Genomic DNA, 19,242 nt, shown 5'->3' with positions numbered 1-19,242 from the left:
TAAGAAATGTTCTGCTGAATGTCTAATGCTTTCAGACAGTTCAATCAATGATGGATTTCACAGACACGTGCTCCAGCCCCGTTCAAAACCACTCTTGTTTTAGGGCCATGATTTTTAAGATTCAACTTCAGTGCATTTGGAGACATCTCTCCTCACCGCTGTGAAACAGTGGCCGAGACTTCAACCGTTCCTAACAATGAAGATCCTGTAGCCAGACATTTCAAACCTATGGAAAAAGGCTCTGGAAAGTCCTATAGAGTCCTATTAAAGATGTGTTATGTGGTGCTTCCTCAGTGAATGTTGCACTGAGATGATTTTGTTTCAAGTCCTCAGTGTGTCAGGAATGAAATGGCAGGTTATTAGTCGAAAGTGTGGTGATGTAATAATTTAACGGAGCATTCTAAACTCCAGCCATCTCATGATTAACCTTTAGCCTATTCATGTGACTACAGTTAAAGGAAGGAAGAGACAGAGAGCCTCTGTTGTGTAACCCTAACCACCAAAAATTTGCTCAGTTTTAGTAACAAATAACATGTCCATGAACTTCTTTTCCAACATCAAAATGTATATGTGTAAGTTTATATATATATATATATTAGTATTACAGTACTGTTGAATACCTCATCTTGATATGCAGAGTCACATATACGTATGTAAACCATTCATAGGTTGATTCCCCTGAAAACTGTCAACAATGTTTATCTGAGCATCCCAAACAGGCCGACACAGCAACAGTGGCTCAACCAATGGCATTAGGCAGGACTAAACATTTGTTCGACCAATGGAAGACCAGGGAAGTATTTGGTAAACCTGTTAATAAAATTATTTTCCCAACACCGTTTGGTGACAACAGAGTTGCAGAAATTACACACTTCACCTTTAAATAATCCCGCACTGTGAAAAAAAAAATTAGTATGGAAATCAGATTTTTAATTTCTAAACATTTTGTAAATCAAATACTTCACTATTGTCTAGGCTTCTCCGCCCCTCTCACTACTTCATCATGTCCCTCACTAGCTCACATGGTCAAGCATCTGTCTCGAATGACATCATCCACCTCCACAGAAGCATGTAAACCTCTGATCATTCAATCTATTGGATGAACACAACACAATAGTAAATGTTAAGCATTTAGAGCGAATACAGAAAAAACTAAGCTTGCAAATGTGACCTTTTCTTGCTTACAAACTGTAGGAGTCTGCAGTTGATTTCAATTTTGGCAACTGACTTGGGTGGACAAAGGTCTAATCATTAGAAAGACTTTATGGTGAACTTTAAGTGAATTTGGTTGTTAAAAGCATGTCAATGAAATGTGAAATTGTGTGAAAATGCAAATAAAATGTAACCCTATTATGTTAAAGCAATGCAACTTAAGCTCTGAATCAGAAAATAATAGCAACTCTTCCCTTAGTTTGTAAAAATGAATAAAAAAATGCATTTGCAGTAATGCACTTACAATGAAAGTCTAGATAAGCATTCAGCACCATGAATCAACATTTAAAATATGTGTTTACATGAGACCAGAATGACAGAATCGTTTATAGTCACTATAACCAGAGGAACGTTCTCTTGGCATCTGTGTGAGGATGCTTGTGGTACTTGTGACACAAGTATTCGTAAAGCAACACAGGTACATTTACCTCTGTAGCGTATAACCAGAAGTTTACTAGCCTTTTCCGAAGTAATTGAAAGTAGGCCACAAATACAGTCCATGTAGCTTAGAATACTCCTTTAAATACCAAAACACACTAAGCTGACTCACCCTGTAGGTTTTGTGAGCCAATGGTCCATGGCTCGTCAGAGTCAAAGTGAGTATCTCCACCCATCCCTGGACCCGGGAAGTAGGCATGTGCCAGGAAACCTCCCTCTCCATCAAACGGTGAACTGTCACCATGGAAACCAGAGGCAAAGAAGATCATAATATCGGGCTCCTTTCGACGGCCGTATTTGACCTCCAGAAAAGGGATTTCATCGAATGTGAGTGGCGTCACCTTCTCCCACACCTTGAAGGCCTTCCGGATGGCTTCATATGAGTTGTACTCCCCGATCTTAGGGGTGTAGTTCTGAATACTGCAGCCATGACAGATGCACATTTATATTTGGGATTAAAATTGTGGTAGACTGGCTATACGAAGGCAAATCGCTACTACTGATATAGAGCATGGCATTGATATGACACAAATACTGATGAGCCTAATTAAAACCCACCTGAAAGTTAAGTGAGTCTTGTCCCACTTGTGGCCTGTGAGAGCATAACGCTTCCGCCGCACATTGGTTTTGATTTGACCCCCAAACTTGTCTGGGACGCCACAGCGGGGTCTCTTCATGGCACTAAAGAGAGGTAACATGGCTAAATGTTGTCAAGAAATGTTAATAATGACTGTGCACCTGATGGGCTTCAATATCATTGCATAAAGAATTTGCTTATTTTCAACTTAAAGGGATAATTCTGCTCTAAAAATGAAAATTCTGTCATCAATTACTCACCAACCCATTTTAAATGCAATTCTAAACACAAGTTCTGCACACTACACCCACGGAAATGACATAATTAACGCATTACCAGACATTACACAACCAAGAAAAGTAGTTCCATAGATATTAAGTTGATAATGACCCATAAAATTCCTTTAAGGTGACTTCTGTTTTGCCGTGTTCATTTACAGATTTAATGGGACTTAAGTGCTTCATGAAAAATAAATGGTCTGATTAAGATGAGCTCAGCATCAGCTGCGAATTAGTAATATCTGCGGTAGGGAACTCTAACAGTGCAGCTGATACATTAAATCATGTGATATGGGGTGAGTCTCTTACTCAATGGTGATTGGGTCCAACTCTCCAGTGATTTCCAGGCCATAAAAGCGCTGCATGTCACTGATGGCATTCGACAGGATTTGAGCCGAGCGCATGGTGGACATCTGCCTGCTGGCCTGCGGGAGGTAGCCATACATTCGCAGCCATGACTATGAGAGAAACAGGGATAGAATGAATTAAAACAAAAAAATAACATTTGAGAAATCAAATTGTCATTGATCGTTTGAAATACATCATACATTGAAATACATAGTTCATTGAACTATGAATACATACTGTATCTTTCAGGGCTCAAAACTTCCTCCCTAGACTTGGAAGACTATTAATTGAAACTACACTGCAAAAACACCTTGTTTAGAGCATCATCAGACAGCATCATCAGACACCCAACTTACATGTCAACGGCACCTATTCAGTGTTCAAAAACTTGCTCTCCTTTGTCATTTTGCAGTTATAGAGGCTGGATAGTATTATTCCCATAGTATTATTGCTAAACACCAGAAATACTAAAATAGGAGTAAAATGTGAGAAAGTTCACCAAACTTTGTGCCATTTCTAACTGGGTGTAGCACCTACAGCGCTGCGTATTATTTACTACTACAGTTTTGCGTGTCAGGGTTCTGCCATTAGTTTTGTCTTCCTGACTTTTGTGGCAGAGCCCTGACACTCTTGTCTTGTTAGTCTCTGTCTTTTGTCTGGATTCAGCCACTTCGGTTGGTTTGATTTTATTTACTTGGAGTCCAGGCACTTCCTGACATAGCTACTACTACAATTTTGATACCATCGCTACATCCGAATATCCATACTTCCCTACTATAGAGTAAGCCAAAAACAGTATGCCAATGGAGTAGTATTTCCGAATCTACAGTTTTTATGAAGCAGTAAGCGAGAAGTACCCAGATGACATACTATTTCCGGTGAGTCTCTGAAGTGTGGATCAACTGGACACTTAACAATCCCATAATCCCTCGGGAGCTAAGGCGAAGTCACTTTCAAAACGTGCTCCATATACCAAGATAATTGTTCATTGTGCTTAAATGGTGCTTGTTTTGCAGAACCAGAGCAGATAGTTTTCGCGGTTGTTGTTCTTGTGTCATATATGCGGGTCACAAGACAATGCCCATGTCCCCGGATGAAGTATGTCCGAAATCTATTCATACTACTTGCATGCATACCTAAAAGAATGCACTGTTTGCTGGCAGATAAGTATGTCCTTCATCAAATACAGTACATACTGTGACAGTATGCAGTTTCGGGCAAGGGGCATGATTTATACATTTACCCTTTGCTAAGCTCCGCCCCCTTGGTTACGGTTGCTCGCTCTGACAAGCTCTACAGATCTCCCCATAGGAATGAATGGGAGATTGCAGTGAACGGCACGGGTTTTTGGAAACAGAATGGATAATATTATTACGTGGGCTGGACTGAAGAGTGGCATTGTAAAGCATATTTATCTTTTTTGTAAAATAAATTGTTAAATTACACACTAATTTGATTGAAAACTGTGCATACTGTGAATCAAACGATTATAAATCACTTAAAAAGAGAAACGTGTCACTTGATAGTGATTACAAACCTCATAACATTAGTATAAGTGAAAAGAACTGCTTATAACGTCTCATAACACACTCATTTAGATGCCGTGAACTCTTTATTTACTATCACCTTTACTAAGACCTGAATCAAATAAATGAACAACTTAACTAATGTTAAGTTGTTAGCTTTAATTTACCTTGAAGGAAATGTAGATGTCTTCGCTGATGTTATACATTGTTCACTCGGGAATGAGGAAAGACACTTTAATCCATAGCATGCTCTTCTCAATATTTATTTAAAGATTCTTTTTAAAAGAAAGAAAAAACACTGCATGTATCCTCTCTAGGTACCTCGTGCCACTATTTCAAAATTAAACAATTTTTTTGGATCATTTCGATAAAATCCTGCTTAAAATGATTCAAACACACATTACTCCCGTAGGCTCTCATTGTAAAAAGACAAACAACCACTGATATATAAATAGAACTGGATCGCTGATGCAACGTTAAACTGCCAGCAGGAGGTGAAGCCACCGGAAGTGTTCGAGCGGCCATCTTAGTATGCCCAACCTCTCATAGAGCATCAGTGACTGACAGGAGAAAACACCCGTTTCACCATCTCTGACCTGCGGATTCGACAGTTGTATTTCACCCTCTAGTGACCTCTGGATCGTGTTTAATGTTTGATTTGTTTGTTATGGATAATATTCGTTACGAGGGAGAAGATACTGTATATGCATATGTATATGCAGGAAATGCTTTTAAGGTGGGGCTTAGCAATGGGTCAATTACCATATATATTTTGATGAAAAACTCATTTCAACAGACCACTAATCTAAATAGCTTATTGCAGCAACGCATCCCACTATAGTGTTATTTTTTTCCAATCTCAGAAATTGAATCCAGTGTTTCTGAGTAAAAGCATCACTGTTTAAGTTTACATTTATTTACATTTACATTTATTCATTTAGCAGACGCTTTTATCCAAAGCAACTTACAAAATGAGGATACAACATAAGCGATGCATCTTAAGGAGACAGATACATAAGTGCTGCATTACAAGGTTTCAATTGTATAAGAAAAGTACTAGCTAAGACAGAGATTAGAGTGTAACAAGATTTTTTTTTTTAAAACATTAAAAGTTTTTAATGCAAATAAAAAGCGAACATTAAAAGTTCGCCCTATGAAAATCGACCAACTAGATCAGGGGTCGCCGGGTGTCTCACCATTCACCAACACATGATCGTTTAAAACTTTCTAGAGATAATTTTCCTGCAGAAAGTTTGGGTGCGATTGCAAAGCTGTCAATGGTTTTGATTTCCTTTCTCCTGAATTTGTCGTACAGCCTACTCCTGGTGAACAAGGTTTGAAATAAACACCCGCCAAAAGCAGATTTTTCATGCGGAGTATTTTGTTGATGTACCAGCCACTGCGGAAGGCGACCTGTAAGACTTCTCAGAGTGACGTATTACAAGAAATTAGACACAAAGACGCGTGTTTGACGAAATGTGATTATATTTTGAAGAACAGATGAAAGCCGCTGATTCGCATCTGATTTGATATGTGTGCACAGTGAGCTCTGCTATTCATGAGTGCAATGAAAGCGCTTCTACAAGACACGCACATGCATAGAGTTCTGGGCCTCATTTCCCAATAACTATTGATCTTAGCTGTAAAGAGCATTTTCTACGAGCGATTTTATGAACGTTCGCTATTTTTTACGTGTGCCCAGGGTGTGAAATTGCACCTGCCACACTACAAATGCAACGAGGCTCAATCCAGTCTGCGAGCTCCTCGTTCAAATGCAGGTATTTTATACGCGACTAATTTTGCTCATCTACCCGCAACAGGTGGGTGACCTGCAAAACGTCTCGGAGTGACACATGACGAGAAATGCTGTTAGTCAAAAAGACACACACTTGAAGAAACACACTTTATTATATTTTTAAGAACAGACAAAAGAAAAACCGTCAATGCTTGTGTCTGATTCGCTGTTTGTTCGAGGCGTGCTGCATGAGCCTGTCTCATAAAGAGTTATCACTCCTTTTTCTCTGTTTCATTCGACTGAAAACTGTTTGCAAGAATAATGTCATCTATGAGAATGCTGCAAATGATCTCTGATCATCTCATGAGGTGCTGTGAGTTTAGTTTGCTTTATTTCCACAGAGCAGTTTGCTCTTACACATTGTAAACGCAACTCTGCAGGTTCAGTAATATATACAGGTATGTTTGTATTAAAGAAACAAAGACGAAAGTGATTAAATCATAAAATATTACATGACACGTTCACCTTGAACCTAAAATTGAGTTCTATTTTATTTTCTTTAGGCAGCATTAACTGTATTACCAAAACGCAACACAAACACATTCGACAAGAACACATATTTGGCAGCATTATTTTGCGAACACAAGGGAATTTATTAGTTTTATTTATTATGATGATTATTATAATTATCTTTACATTTATAATTGTCTTTAGTTCTTAATCTGTAGGCTATCAGTAATTTTTCACCTGGCTTGCGTGAAGCAAATGGGGCCGTCGGAGAAGGTAACTGTTTGGATTTGGGGAGGTGGTTAAATATAAGATTTTTTAATCACTTCGTCATTTTAATTGCTTTTGTTGTTTCGTTTAAAGTGCAATTTGAATTTAGAAATGTCTTTTAAGTTTTTCGTGTTTCAATAAATGTACGTCATTTTTAAAGAAAATATTCACTGACCCTTGGCAGGGGGGTTGACCATATAATCGGATATCGCGATATTTTAAAGGCGATTATCGTAAAAAAAAAAAAAAAAAAAAATTACATATCGCCCAGCCCAAAAGGGAAGTAACATTTTTATGTAATTTTAAAAGTAATTTTATGGAGACCCGCACAAACACATGTACTCAATTCCATATTGCAACATGTTATTTATTAATTTAGCATATTTGTTTGTTTTTGTGTTTTTGAGTAGTCTATGGGCAATATAAAAAATTTATTTTATCGAAAAACGTTGTTTTTTAAAATAGTAAATTATTCATTTGTGGTATGGCTCTTTCGAAAAAATGCATCAACCAAAAATTTAAAAAACTGGCTCCTTAGTGAAAAAAGGTTCCCGACCCCTGAACTAGATGCTCAGTATTTGTGAGCAAACAGAATATCTTCCACTTCTACTGATCGCATCAGTTAGTGCCACTCTCTTTTTGCATAGAAGGAACATTACCACGACCATGACAACGCATCCACAGCAAACTAAAGCTAACTAATGCTCCTCATAGGCAGAAACGACACTTATTGTACATGAGCGAATGGGTTAAAATTGTCACATATATTCTTTTTATCACACTGACCAGCCCTGTCCAAATGTGTTAGGAAAAGTGGCTGGAATTTGTTTTTAACAAGGTCCTGGATCATTTCAATCTGATCTAAATAGTTTGTTACATATTTTGCCATGGATTATTTTGTGAATATGTCCATATATAATACCGAATTTTGAAAAGAGGTCATTAATGAAGGATGGGGCAGCATAAACTATATTGGACTAGATAACAAACCTGTTCTCAGCGAGTGAGTGCAGCAAAGCACTGTTTCTCATAGGTTGCTTACATAGGATTCTTTAAAGGCACAGCAGCAAATAAAATGGCTTATGAAAAATATAAATGTAATATATATGTAATAATTCTTATGGTCTGTGAAAGGGTAATAAATTATGACTGTTTTTGGCACACACAAAAAAACTGTAATAAATGTATGAAATGACCCCTTTAAGACCACGACAATTGAATGGAACATCAGTCTTTCACAGCACTGAGAATGACAGAGAAAGAAGATATTGTCACAGACTGAAAGAGCGTCACACCTGTTATAGGCGACACCTAATACTGGCCCAGACTGTGAGAGAACATTTGAGGCGGATGCGAGCACAGATTGAGGGGTGACAGCGCCAGCTGAGGCGGGCAGTTTATTAGCCCTTAGAAGCCGAGAGCAGAAACTCTTTCCTCATTGCTGGAGAAATTTTCCTCAGGGCAGAGACACGCATGGGGCCAAAACTCGAGCGATATCTGACTCACTTGTCGGATGTGGTGGGGGATTTCAAAAGGCCAGAGGGTCGTGTGGTTCGATTAAAGGGGGTAAAGGGGTGAGGGTTCAACTCAATGCTCTGATGTGCAGTGTAGATGGCAACTCCCACTGCTTATTATGCTTAATTAGGTCATTAGCACAGATTAAGCAATTAGACTCCCCATTGTAGAGACTGCCCTGCGGCAACAGTAATAGGATGTCCCACACCAGACAGACTGTCCCGTAGGAAAGAAAAATCACAAATGAGAATGAGATGAAGTGTTTCTCCTAGACAGCCATGAGATTAAATGGAGAACAACTGGAGACTTCTTCTGAGAAACAAGCCCTTGTAATCACATGTGTCCATCTAGAGTTTCAGAAGAGATCTCAACAATGTCACAGACAGTGCTCAAATCTGCCTAGATACCAAAGTTAGATATTTTTTAAACTCAAACATTTCTCATCAAATTCTTCCAAGACCAAATTATCTAAGCAATGTTACCCATATTATTTAGCTCTATACTTTAACTGTATGTCCACAAATGTCTTAATTGTTGTCTACTTTTATTTCTCCAAAAAGGAGAAACAATTACAAAGTTGATACTTATTTAAAGGGATAGTTCACGCAAAAATGAAAATTCTCTCATCATTTACTCACCCTCATTCCATGCCAGATGTGTATGGCTTTCTTTCTTCTGCTAAACACAAATGACGATTTGTAGAAGAATATCTCAGCTCTGTAGGTCCATACAATGCAAGTGAATGGTGACCAGAACTCAGAAGGTCTAGAAATGAAATAAAGGCAGCATAAAAGTAAATCAATACAACTCCAGTACAAATCCATATATTCAGTAACAATTTGATAGGTGTGGGTGAGAAACAGTTCAATATTTAAGTAATTTTTTACTATTAATCTCCGCCTTCGACCAGCCCTGCCCGGTAGGTGGCTGAATGTGAAAGTGGAGATTTACAGTATAAAAAAATAAAAAAAATAAATAAGACTTACATTTTGATCTGTTTCTCACCCACACCCATTTTGCTTCAGAAGACATGGATTAAAGCACTGGAGTTTTATGGATTACTTTTATGCTGCCTTTAAAGTTCTGGTCACCATTCACTTACTTTGTGAGGACCAACAGAGCTGAAATATTATTTTAAAAATCTTTGTTTGTGTTCTGCAGAAGAAAGAAAGTCATACACATCTGGGATGGAATGAGGGTGAGTAAATGATGAGAAAAATTTCATTTTTGGGTGAACTATTCCTTTAAATATGACTGAAAATGTCTTCGAGTCTTCTGAGCTATGAAAGACCAAATTATGGGTTGTCATTCAGACATTATACAAGTTTCATCAGTTTCTATTTATCAAAGTACTTCTAATTAGCCATATTTCCAGGTTTTCTACCTAACCAGTATTTATATCATTCTACCTCTAGTTCTAGCTCTATAGAAATCATGTAGTATGAACAATTGAAATACTAGAACAAAGAAATATAGCAAAAAAATGGTGAAATGTTTAAATTTGTGTCCACCTGGCTTTTATTAGTACAGTGTTTTGTGTGTGTTCGACAAAAACACACTATGTTTCCTTTGTTAAGAATTATTTGTATTCTTTGTATTCAAATATGCATTCTTTGCATTGATCCAAGAGGTCAGTGCGTGATGTTTCGCCAAACTTGGAACTATCATCGATCAGCCGAATGCAACTTTTTTCCGCATGAGCTTGTGTTTCTGGTCTCCCACAATCGGATGCATTTTTAATGGTAGTGAATGAAGCGCAAGTGTAGCGTGACCCCACCTTTAGACTTAGGCCTGTAAGAAACCACCTAATAAAGCCCTGGAAACCGCATAGCAATGCCCTGGCAACCACCTTCATCACCTTAGCATCACGGTGGCAAATTTTGCATGGGCAAGCACTGCTCAAATTTTCGTCAGAAAATATAAAAAAAGATCTAGTTTTATAAATATAATTCAGACAGGTTTTATGACCTTTAATTAATTGAGAAATACAGACAATATTTATACCTTCAAAAATGTATATGTCTCATTTACTCTCCCGGAGTACAATCTTCTTTGTATCTGCCACGAGACTGTGAGAGAGGGAAGTGCTAAAGGGCTGTTCAGTGCAGGACACACCTTACTCCACAGATAAGACTGTGTTCCTTTCAGTCACTCAGAGCCCTGGGGCTTTAAACAGGCTGAGAGGTGTGAGGGTGTGTACACCCGCAAAATGAGAAAAACATTACCCTAGTGTTCTGCTTGCTGGCTCATAAAAGAAACAACTTTCTTGCTTTATATTTTTATTTCCTTTTCAATCAATCTCTGTATATATTTACTTGATTTTAAAGATGAAGTGTGCAATTTCTGCGGCACTAGCATCAACAAAAGGAAATGCAAAAATAATTTCCATTTTCAAACAGATTCCAGAAAACGTCATCTATAGGTTTTACAAACTTACAGTCCTGCCCCAAACTCACACCATTGCTCAAGACAACGATCACGTTTACATGAACAATTTTACATTGTAAACGCGCTCGATGTTGCTGTGTCGAATTAGAAAGGCTTTACAAACAATCAGAGGAATGTTTCGATAGCGCCAAAAAGCCACAATATTATACCTTTAGGTGAAATCAACATTCCAATGGCTTACTTATAATAAGAAACGCATCAGCTTTAAGTTTTCAAACAGTTATCACCTTATTTCTTATACTTCCTGTTTTTCTTATTTCATGTCTGTCCTGTGCTAGCAACTGCCAAGTCAAATTCCTAGCAGGATCAATCTGACCTGGCAAATGAAAATCTATTCTGATTATGAATCTTAATGACTCCAGAAATCATTCTGCTAGATATTTATTGAAGGGTGTTGGCATGAATGCCAACCTCTCCTGTGCTGGAAAAAACAAAGGTCTGCTTTTAAAGCATTAAGTGTTTCAGCGTCCATTCCACAATCACAACATCCTATGTCATGCATACAGAACAAGTTTTTGCAAAGAGCTAGGCAAGGAGACATATCTTTCTCTCCAATCAACCACCGTGCCAACAGCTACCTCAATGGGACCTTGAGAGTGGCTGCCAACAGCATGTCCTCCAAGAACCCGTGATTCACAGCGTGCTGTAAAACGTGTGTGTGTGTGTGTGTGTGTGTCTAGAACAATGTCAGCCAACTCTAACGACTAGAGCGCTATTATTTCAGAGCCTTGGGTGCATGCCATCTTTTTGGTCAGTAAGCGTGAGGGGAAGGGAGAGCGAGCGAACCAGATCAAGTGAAAAAAACTAAGAGGAAGACAGGAAAACAGAACATGACAGAGGAGAGAAGGAATTAAATAAGTTAAAAGCAGACTTGGTTTTGGTGTAACAGACAGGATCCTGGCTCTGATACCACAGGTGCAATGACAAACCTCATTTTAACTCCATGTGGCCTTCTTTCTTCGCTTGCTCTAATGTGCTCTACTGGGCCTAAGGGACTGAGTTTCTCACTCCAGTGTACTGAAAATCAAACATACATGTAGGCTATAAAGGCAGGCAATTGTGAAATGAGACTCAAAAAAGGTCAAAGGACCAAGTGCATCAATCAGTGGTCAATTTCATTTTCCATCTGTTTAAAATCAATAACCTTCATCAATGACAAAAGCAGTGGCAAACTAAATTAAATGGACCATCAAATGAAGAGTTCTCAATAGCAGGTGGAAGTATCAGCAAAAAAGATTATTTAAGTAAAATAAATTAAATCAACTAACACTAAAGGCCTATTTGGACAGGATTAGTTTTCAGTACATATGTCTGTAATAAATTGCTACTGCAGTCTATGTTTATTGTCAATTCGCACTGGAAAAGCAATGTCTGTAGAAATCGCAGCGATGGGCTCTCTACTGCATTTGCACACTGCCGTCACACCTAACTGACCTATTAGAAAATGTTTTTAGATTTACTGAATAATTACGCATCGACGTCCTGCGTGCTTAGATGGTTTTAAAAAAGAATTGTGCACAAATTATCCAAAAATACAGCAAAATGTTGTTGCTGGGGCACTGATAATAGTGACACAAAGAACCTAGAGAGGATATTAGTTCACCTTTTTCAAATCTTTAAATAAATCTTAAGAAGTGCCTGCTGTGAATTAAACTATACAGTTGTGCTCAAAAGTTTGCACACCCTTGGAGAATTGGTAATATATGTACCATTTTTAAAGAAAACATGAGTGAGCAGGCAAAACACATTTCTTTTATTTCTTTTGGGATTCATATTCAACTGTAGGTTATAACAGAATTGTACAATCATAAAACAAAACATGGCAACAAAGAAAAAAATGAAATGACCCCCGTTCAAAAGTCTGCATACCCTTAGTTCTTAATACTGTGTATTGCCCCCTTTAGCATCAATGACAGCGTGCAGTCTTTTGTAATAGTTGTCTATGAGGCCCCAAATTCTTGCAGGTGGTATAGCTGCCCATTCGTCTTGGCAAAATGCCTCCAGGTCATGCAAAGACTTTGGTCGTCTTCCATGAACCGCACGTTTGAGATCTCCCCAGAGTGGCTCGATGATATTAAGGTCAGGAGACTGTGATGGCCACTCCAGAACCTTCACCTTTTTCTGCTGTAACCACAGGAGGGTCAACTTGGCCTTGTGCTTAGGGTCATTGTCGTGCTGGAAAGTCCAAGAGCATCCCATGCGGAACTTTCGTGCAGAAGAATGCAAATTGTCTGCCAGTATTTTCTGATAACATGCTGCATTCATCTTGTCATCAATTTTCACAAGATTCCCCATGCCTTTAGAGCTCACACACCCCCAAAACATCAGTGAGCCACCACCATGCTTCACAGTGGGGTGGTATTCTTTTCACTATAGGCCTTGTTGACCCCTCTCCAAACATAGCGCTTATGGTTGTGACCATAAAGCTTTATTTTGGTCTCGTCACTCCAAATTACAGTGTGCCAGAAGCTGTGAGGCGTGTCAAGGTATTGTCGGGCATATTGTAACCGGGATTTTTTGTGGCATTGGCACAGTAAAGGCTTCTTTCTGGCAACTCGACCATGCAGCTCATTTTTGTTCAAGTATCATCGTATTGTGCTCCTTGAAACAACCACACCGTCTTTTTCCAGAGCAGCCTGTATTTCTCCTGAGGTTACCTGTGGGTTTTTCCTTGTATCCTGAACAATTCTTCTGGCAGTTGTGGCTGAAATCTTTCTTGGTCTACCTGACCTTGGCTTGGTATCAAGAAATCCCCGAATTTTCCACTTCTTAATAAGTGAATGAACAGTACTGACTGGTATTTTCAAGGCTTTGGATATCTTTTTATATCCTTTTCCATCTTTATAAAGTTCCATTACCTTGTTACGCAGGTCTTTTGACAGTTCTTTTCTGCTCCCCATGGTTCAGTATCTAACCTGCTCAGTGCATCCATGTGAGAGCTAACAAACTCATTGACTATTTATACACAGACACTAATTGCAATTTAAAAAGCCACAGATGTGGGAAATTAACCTTTAATTGCCATTTAAACCTGCATGTGTCACCTTGTGTGTCTGTAACAAGGCCAAACATTCAAGGGTATGTAAACTTTTGATCAGGGCCATTTGGGTGATTTCTGTTATCATTATGATTTAAAAAGGAGCCAAACAACTATGTGATGATAAATGGCTTCATATGATCACTATCCTTAAATAAAAGACAGTTTTTTTGCATGATCAGTCATATTTTCAAAATCAATGCCAAAATTTCACAATTGCAAACCAGAGTATGCAAACATTTGAGCACAACTGTATGTGTCAGTCTCAAACGAACATGTGTAACATCCGTAAGGACACTTACATTTGCTCCAAGTTAAATTAATTTTAATAAATTGCTGTTAATTCATTGTAAAGGTTAAAATAAAAATGCCACACTTTTCTACAAATGTAATTCTTTATTCCAGCCTGCTTAAAGTCGTCATGAAATCAAAATTGACCCTATTTATTTTATTAATGCACGTTCACTGGTCTTATTATGAACAATTCATCCATGCATATTTTGTATTTTTTTTTTTTTAATTTGACCTCGTAATCTTTAATCAAAATATCATGTCTTGCTCTTCCGGTGAAATGACTGACTTTACTCTGCTGAAGTGGTAGTCAGTTTTAACCCTGCCATCAAAGCAGCTAATGCAGAGAAGATAAGGTGTATTTTTGGCTGTTTTCTTCCAAAACTATCGTTTCTTAACCCAAACTTTCTTGGTTACGGGCCAGCTGACTTGAATTGATATTTAGAGTGAGGAGGAATAATAGTGAATTCACAGATGAGTTCGAGACATTTCACACCTGAAGGTGATCACTAATGAATACAATGCTTCTGATGCCTCTGGAGTTTATTCATATTTTTTAATGCAAGTATCTTGGGATGTACAGCACAAATAAGTGTTTTTCCCCCTTTATTTAGTGTTTTGTGATTCAAAACGTTCAAATATTGTTATCTTTTACTAACTCTATTCAGATCTGCCTCCATTCCGCTATGCAACGCCCACTTTTCACAATCCAATCAACAACTGATGGATAAAATCAAGTCCCCACCCCAGATTTTTTCTTGTTCGATAAGCCGTTTCACTCAGAAATGCGGCGCAATACAGAAGTCGGTCGCAACTTCCGTTTCATGGTGACTTTAAGAATAATATCCATGCACTTTCTACTGAAAACTCTGCTATTCAATTAAACCTTCCATTCATTCCTATGGGATGTTCTGTAAATCTTGTCTGAGAAAGCAACAGTAACCAAACTTTTGACGCTCCAAAAAGCACATACAGGCAGCATAAAAGTAATCCATATGTTTCCAGTGTTTTAATCCATATTTTCATAAGTGATATGATAGGTGTGGGTGAGAAAGTGATCAATATTTAAGTCCTTTCTTTGCTTGAAATTCTTCTCCCTGCCCAGTAGGGGGTGATATGAATGAATAATTTGAATCACAAAAAACACAAGCAGCAGCATGTGGAAGTGATCTGTTTCTCACCCACACCTATATTTATCGCTTCTGAAGATATTCATTTAACCACTGGAGTCTTATGGGTTACTTTTATGCTGACTTGTGTGATTTTGAAGCTTGATTCTGGCACCCATTCACATGTATTGTATGGACCTAAAGAGCTGAGAAATTCTTCCAAAAATCTCTGTTTGTCTTCAGCAGATGAAAGAAAGTCATTCACATCTGGGATGGCATAAGGGTGAGTAAATGAGAGAATTTTAATTTTTGGGTGAACTATTACTTTAAGGCATCAAAGGCCAATGTAGTGTTTCAAATCAGTCACTTTACAGGTTCCATTTCAGTAAAGATGTAGGCAGTTGTAGGCTGGGTTTGGAACAGGGCTAATGACTCTGCCACATTGCCCTCATGGCCTTGCAATAATTGACCTGGTGAATGTGTCCCTGGTTCTTAATAAGAGGGGAAATTGACCTACCAGTCAGAAGTCAAAGTCATCTACCGAGACATGGACACAATTAAAAGTTAATGCCATTTCCTTGTCCAATCACGTCTCATTATCCCCCACAGTAATAGCCCAGACCACACACAAACACTCTTGAAAAGACCAGCAATGCTCATCGCATCAATCCAGCACTAACCAGACCAGCCTGGACCAGTTTGGAAATTGCTGGTCATTTCAACAGGACAGCATACCATGAGATATAACAAGGATGCAACGTGCCGTATGTTTCATAGGCAACAGAAGAACGGATGAAGAACATTAGAGAAGCCGGTGCTTAAGGGGTTAAACGCCGGCTAGCGATAAGGTTTCAGGAAGTGATACAGTCGGCTCCCTGTGTACTACAGTCCTCATAACCCCCCTCCACATCCTCATTTTCAGTTCTTCCTGTCTCACTATCTTTCCCTGTACCTCTGGATACAGTCAGTTGAACACAAGTCTAATTGTTGCTCCTCAGCTGCCTGGAATCCCTGCAGGCCTGACCATTACTTAACTGTTTCTGTCTGTGGCCTATTTAGAAAACAGCTGTTGCATTCACCAATCACATGCACAAGAGCAAGCCACCATCTCAACACTACCAAACCTATCTTCTTAATCATCCCTTATGTTTTGCCTTTATCAACAGGGACATATCTAGGACTTCAACTGTCAAGTGAATAGATTAAGTTATCTGAAAAGGAAAGATAATGCCTACAAGAAACAAATGAGTAACATTAATGCCAACCCCTCATAGTTGAGGAACATTCATCATAAGCTACATTGGTAATCTGTGAAAATCAAATCTCTTTTCGAAAAAGTAAATGGTTTTCTATGAAGTACGGGATAAAAGACAAAGAAATGTACAACAAAAGGCTCTCTGAACAACACCCACACCCACACCCACACTCACAACACTCCCAATGCTCACTCAAGCATCTATATTGTTTGTGCTGAGGGTGAATGGACACACAATCTTGAGTTTGCTACTGATAATTGCACCAAAGGAAAACGCCTTGTAATTCCAACATTTGATGACTTTTTAGTTGCATGTAAAGGGAAACCTTTCTTTAAACGAATAGCTCACCCAAAATGCTAATTCTGTCGTCTTTTCTCACCCTTATGCCATCTCAAACTTGTATGACTTTCTTTCTTCTTTAGAACACAAGCAAAGACTTTTGATGTGTTTATGATGCATTTATGGGGGTCCAACACTTAAGTTCCAAAAAGAAAGCAATCATAAAAGTAATTCATATGACTCGAGTGGTTCAATCCATGTCTTCTGAAGTAATACGATCAGTATTAGGTGAGAACAGACCAAAATGTAACTAATTTTTCACTACAAATCTTTAAACCACTCAAGTCATGGATTACCTTTAGGGCTAATTTATACTTATGGGCAAACAGGCTTCTTTTAGTTCGCCTAACAATGACGACGAAATGCAGTGATGTTCTTGTTCTGCCAAGGTGTTCGTTTGGTGATACTTCTGTTCGTGCACATCTCTGAAATTCTTCACCTAGGAGAACTCGGTTGGTCGAAGAGCATTGATGATCGGTTAAAACATTGTGGGTGGTTTGGATGTGATGTTTTCTTATTTACAATTGCTGTTAAAAATATACAGCCTGAACTCATGAAATTCAGGTGAACATGACAACATTTTTGCAATTTAAAATGTACATGCTGTGTATATATATATTTATATATAACACGTTTGGCTGCAGGTTTCCAGTGAAATGTCCAGCTGGGTATGCCAAAAGCGAGTAAAATGGTGACGTATTCAGACTAGGTTTTAAGGTGAATTTTAGATGGATGTTTTTAAAACATACCTCCCTAATGTAAAACTTTTGCCTGAACCTAACCAATAGTGTTTTAAAATCTAAATGAGACGTTAAAAAAAAAAGACATCCTTACCTTATGAATGAATAAATATAACCATTAGTGTTTTAAAATGCAGAAGCAAAATGAAAAAGCACATTTTCTGAAGCAACCACATCATTTTGTGCCGCTTCTATGACTCTAAGTCAAACACCTTATCAGAAGAGCTACCGCACAAGCTATTCATGTTGGAATAAGTGTATATATGTAGGTGGGTCTGTAATGCAAGCATTAAAATGTATTGTTTTAAAGTCATAATCAGTCATTAAAGTCATGATTTGAGTGAAGGTGAATAAAACACAGTTGTTGTAGCGCCTCTAGTATTCAGTTCACCTGGAAAGTGCAGGGAATTGTACCTGGAGACACGTATAACAAGTTTTGCAAAAATTTATATAGAGTCACGTTTTCACTATGAGACCAGGTTGAAAATATCAGTTAAAAAAATTATAATTTTGAATCCTGCTTTCAGATTATGTGCATACGTGAACTTTTTTATATGATTCATCACAGATAGATTGCAGTTTTTATTAAGTCAAATCAAATAACTTGTTGCCAAAAGTGGAAGATTAATAAGGCAAAGAAGAGATGCAGCATTAAAGCAGCAAACCACTGAAAGACTTGCATTACTGTTATTACTTCGGTGGTTGGAACAGTATGTTAAACACTGCGATGTCACCCTCAACAAACACATTTTAAAAAGACGCTGCAAACAGTATAAACACTGGTTTCATTCACCTAGGGTGCTTTAGTTCGTCCAGGAGAAAAAAAGTTTGGCTTCTTCCATCTTATAAATTAGGCTTTATGCTGCCTTTATCTCCTTTTCGGAGCTTGAAAATGTTGGACCCCATGGACTTGCATTGTACAGACAAAAACACCTCATATCTCCATCAAAATATCTTTGTTTGTGCTCTGCAGAAGAAAGAAAGTCATATGAGTCTGAGACGGCATAAAGGGGAGAGGAAGGAATTATCATTTTTGGGTGAACTATTACTTTCAATCTTGAGCTACACCTGATGAAATCTATCAGTTATAACCAGCACAACATGTTTATGAAAACATGGACTTCACACCATCTTCAAAGCCTTTAAACCTGATATACTAAATAAAAAAGAGAATGCATGCATACTATACTTCTGCATAATGTACTGCATCTAAGAGCCAGTGACCCCAAAGTTCTCACACAGTCCTCATACCTGTAGACCGTATAGCTGTAAGACACATAATCCACTCAAGAATCCATACACCACTGTGGCAAGTAAGGGCCAATCTGCTGTCATTCAACAAATGCAGGAATTAGTTAAACAAATGGCTTTGTAAAGGAACTGGCTTGAATAAACCATGCTTATAGGTTTTAGGCTGGCCCTCAAAGATTAGAACAGTGATGCAACCTCCCAGTTCTTTCAAGTAGCAAACTGGATCCTTCAGAACTAAAGGAAATACAAGACAGATTTTAATGAGTATCAGTACTTAATTGTGCTGGGGGAAAAAATGCAATGACATTCCTCAGGTTTTCAGTTAAGGTAAAAACTTCAATGCTTTAGTTTTAGATGACTAATTC

General features: G+C 38.2%; 1 protein-coding gene across 6 annotated transcripts in view; it reads right to left on the bottom strand.

Moving 5' to 3' along the window:
* Nucleotides 1–19,242, bottom strand: part of LOC127440490 (matrix metalloproteinase-15-like) — a 56,628-nt gene that overhangs the window by 32,940 nt on the left and 4,446 nt on the right. For 2 of the 6 annotated variants that reach the window (XM_051697124.1, XM_051697117.1), the window contains 4 exons: nucleotides 11,784–11,871; nucleotides 2,815–2,963; nucleotides 2,209–2,350; nucleotides 1,763–2,070 (listed from right to left, as the gene is read on the bottom strand). In XM_051697124.1, coding sequence (XP_051553084.1) covers nucleotides 1,763–2,070; nucleotides 2,209–2,350; nucleotides 2,815–2,963; nucleotides 11,784–11,871 — 687 coding nt within the window. The remainder of the gene's footprint in view (nucleotides 1–1,762; nucleotides 2,071–2,208; nucleotides 2,351–2,814; nucleotides 2,964–11,783; nucleotides 11,872–19,242) is intronic. The other 4 variants (XM_051697111.1, XM_051697133.1, XM_051697148.1 and 1 more) reach the window with 3 other exon arrangements.

Source organism: Myxocyprinus asiaticus, chromosome 1 (genome assembly GCF_019703515.2).
Source record: "Myxocyprinus asiaticus isolate MX2 ecotype Aquarium Trade chromosome 1, UBuf_Myxa_2, whole genome shotgun sequence".
In the NCBI taxonomy this organism is placed as follows: Eukaryota; Metazoa; Chordata; class Actinopteri; order Cypriniformes; family Catostomidae; genus Myxocyprinus; species Myxocyprinus asiaticus.
This window is presented reverse-complemented; position numbering and strand designations above follow the sequence as displayed.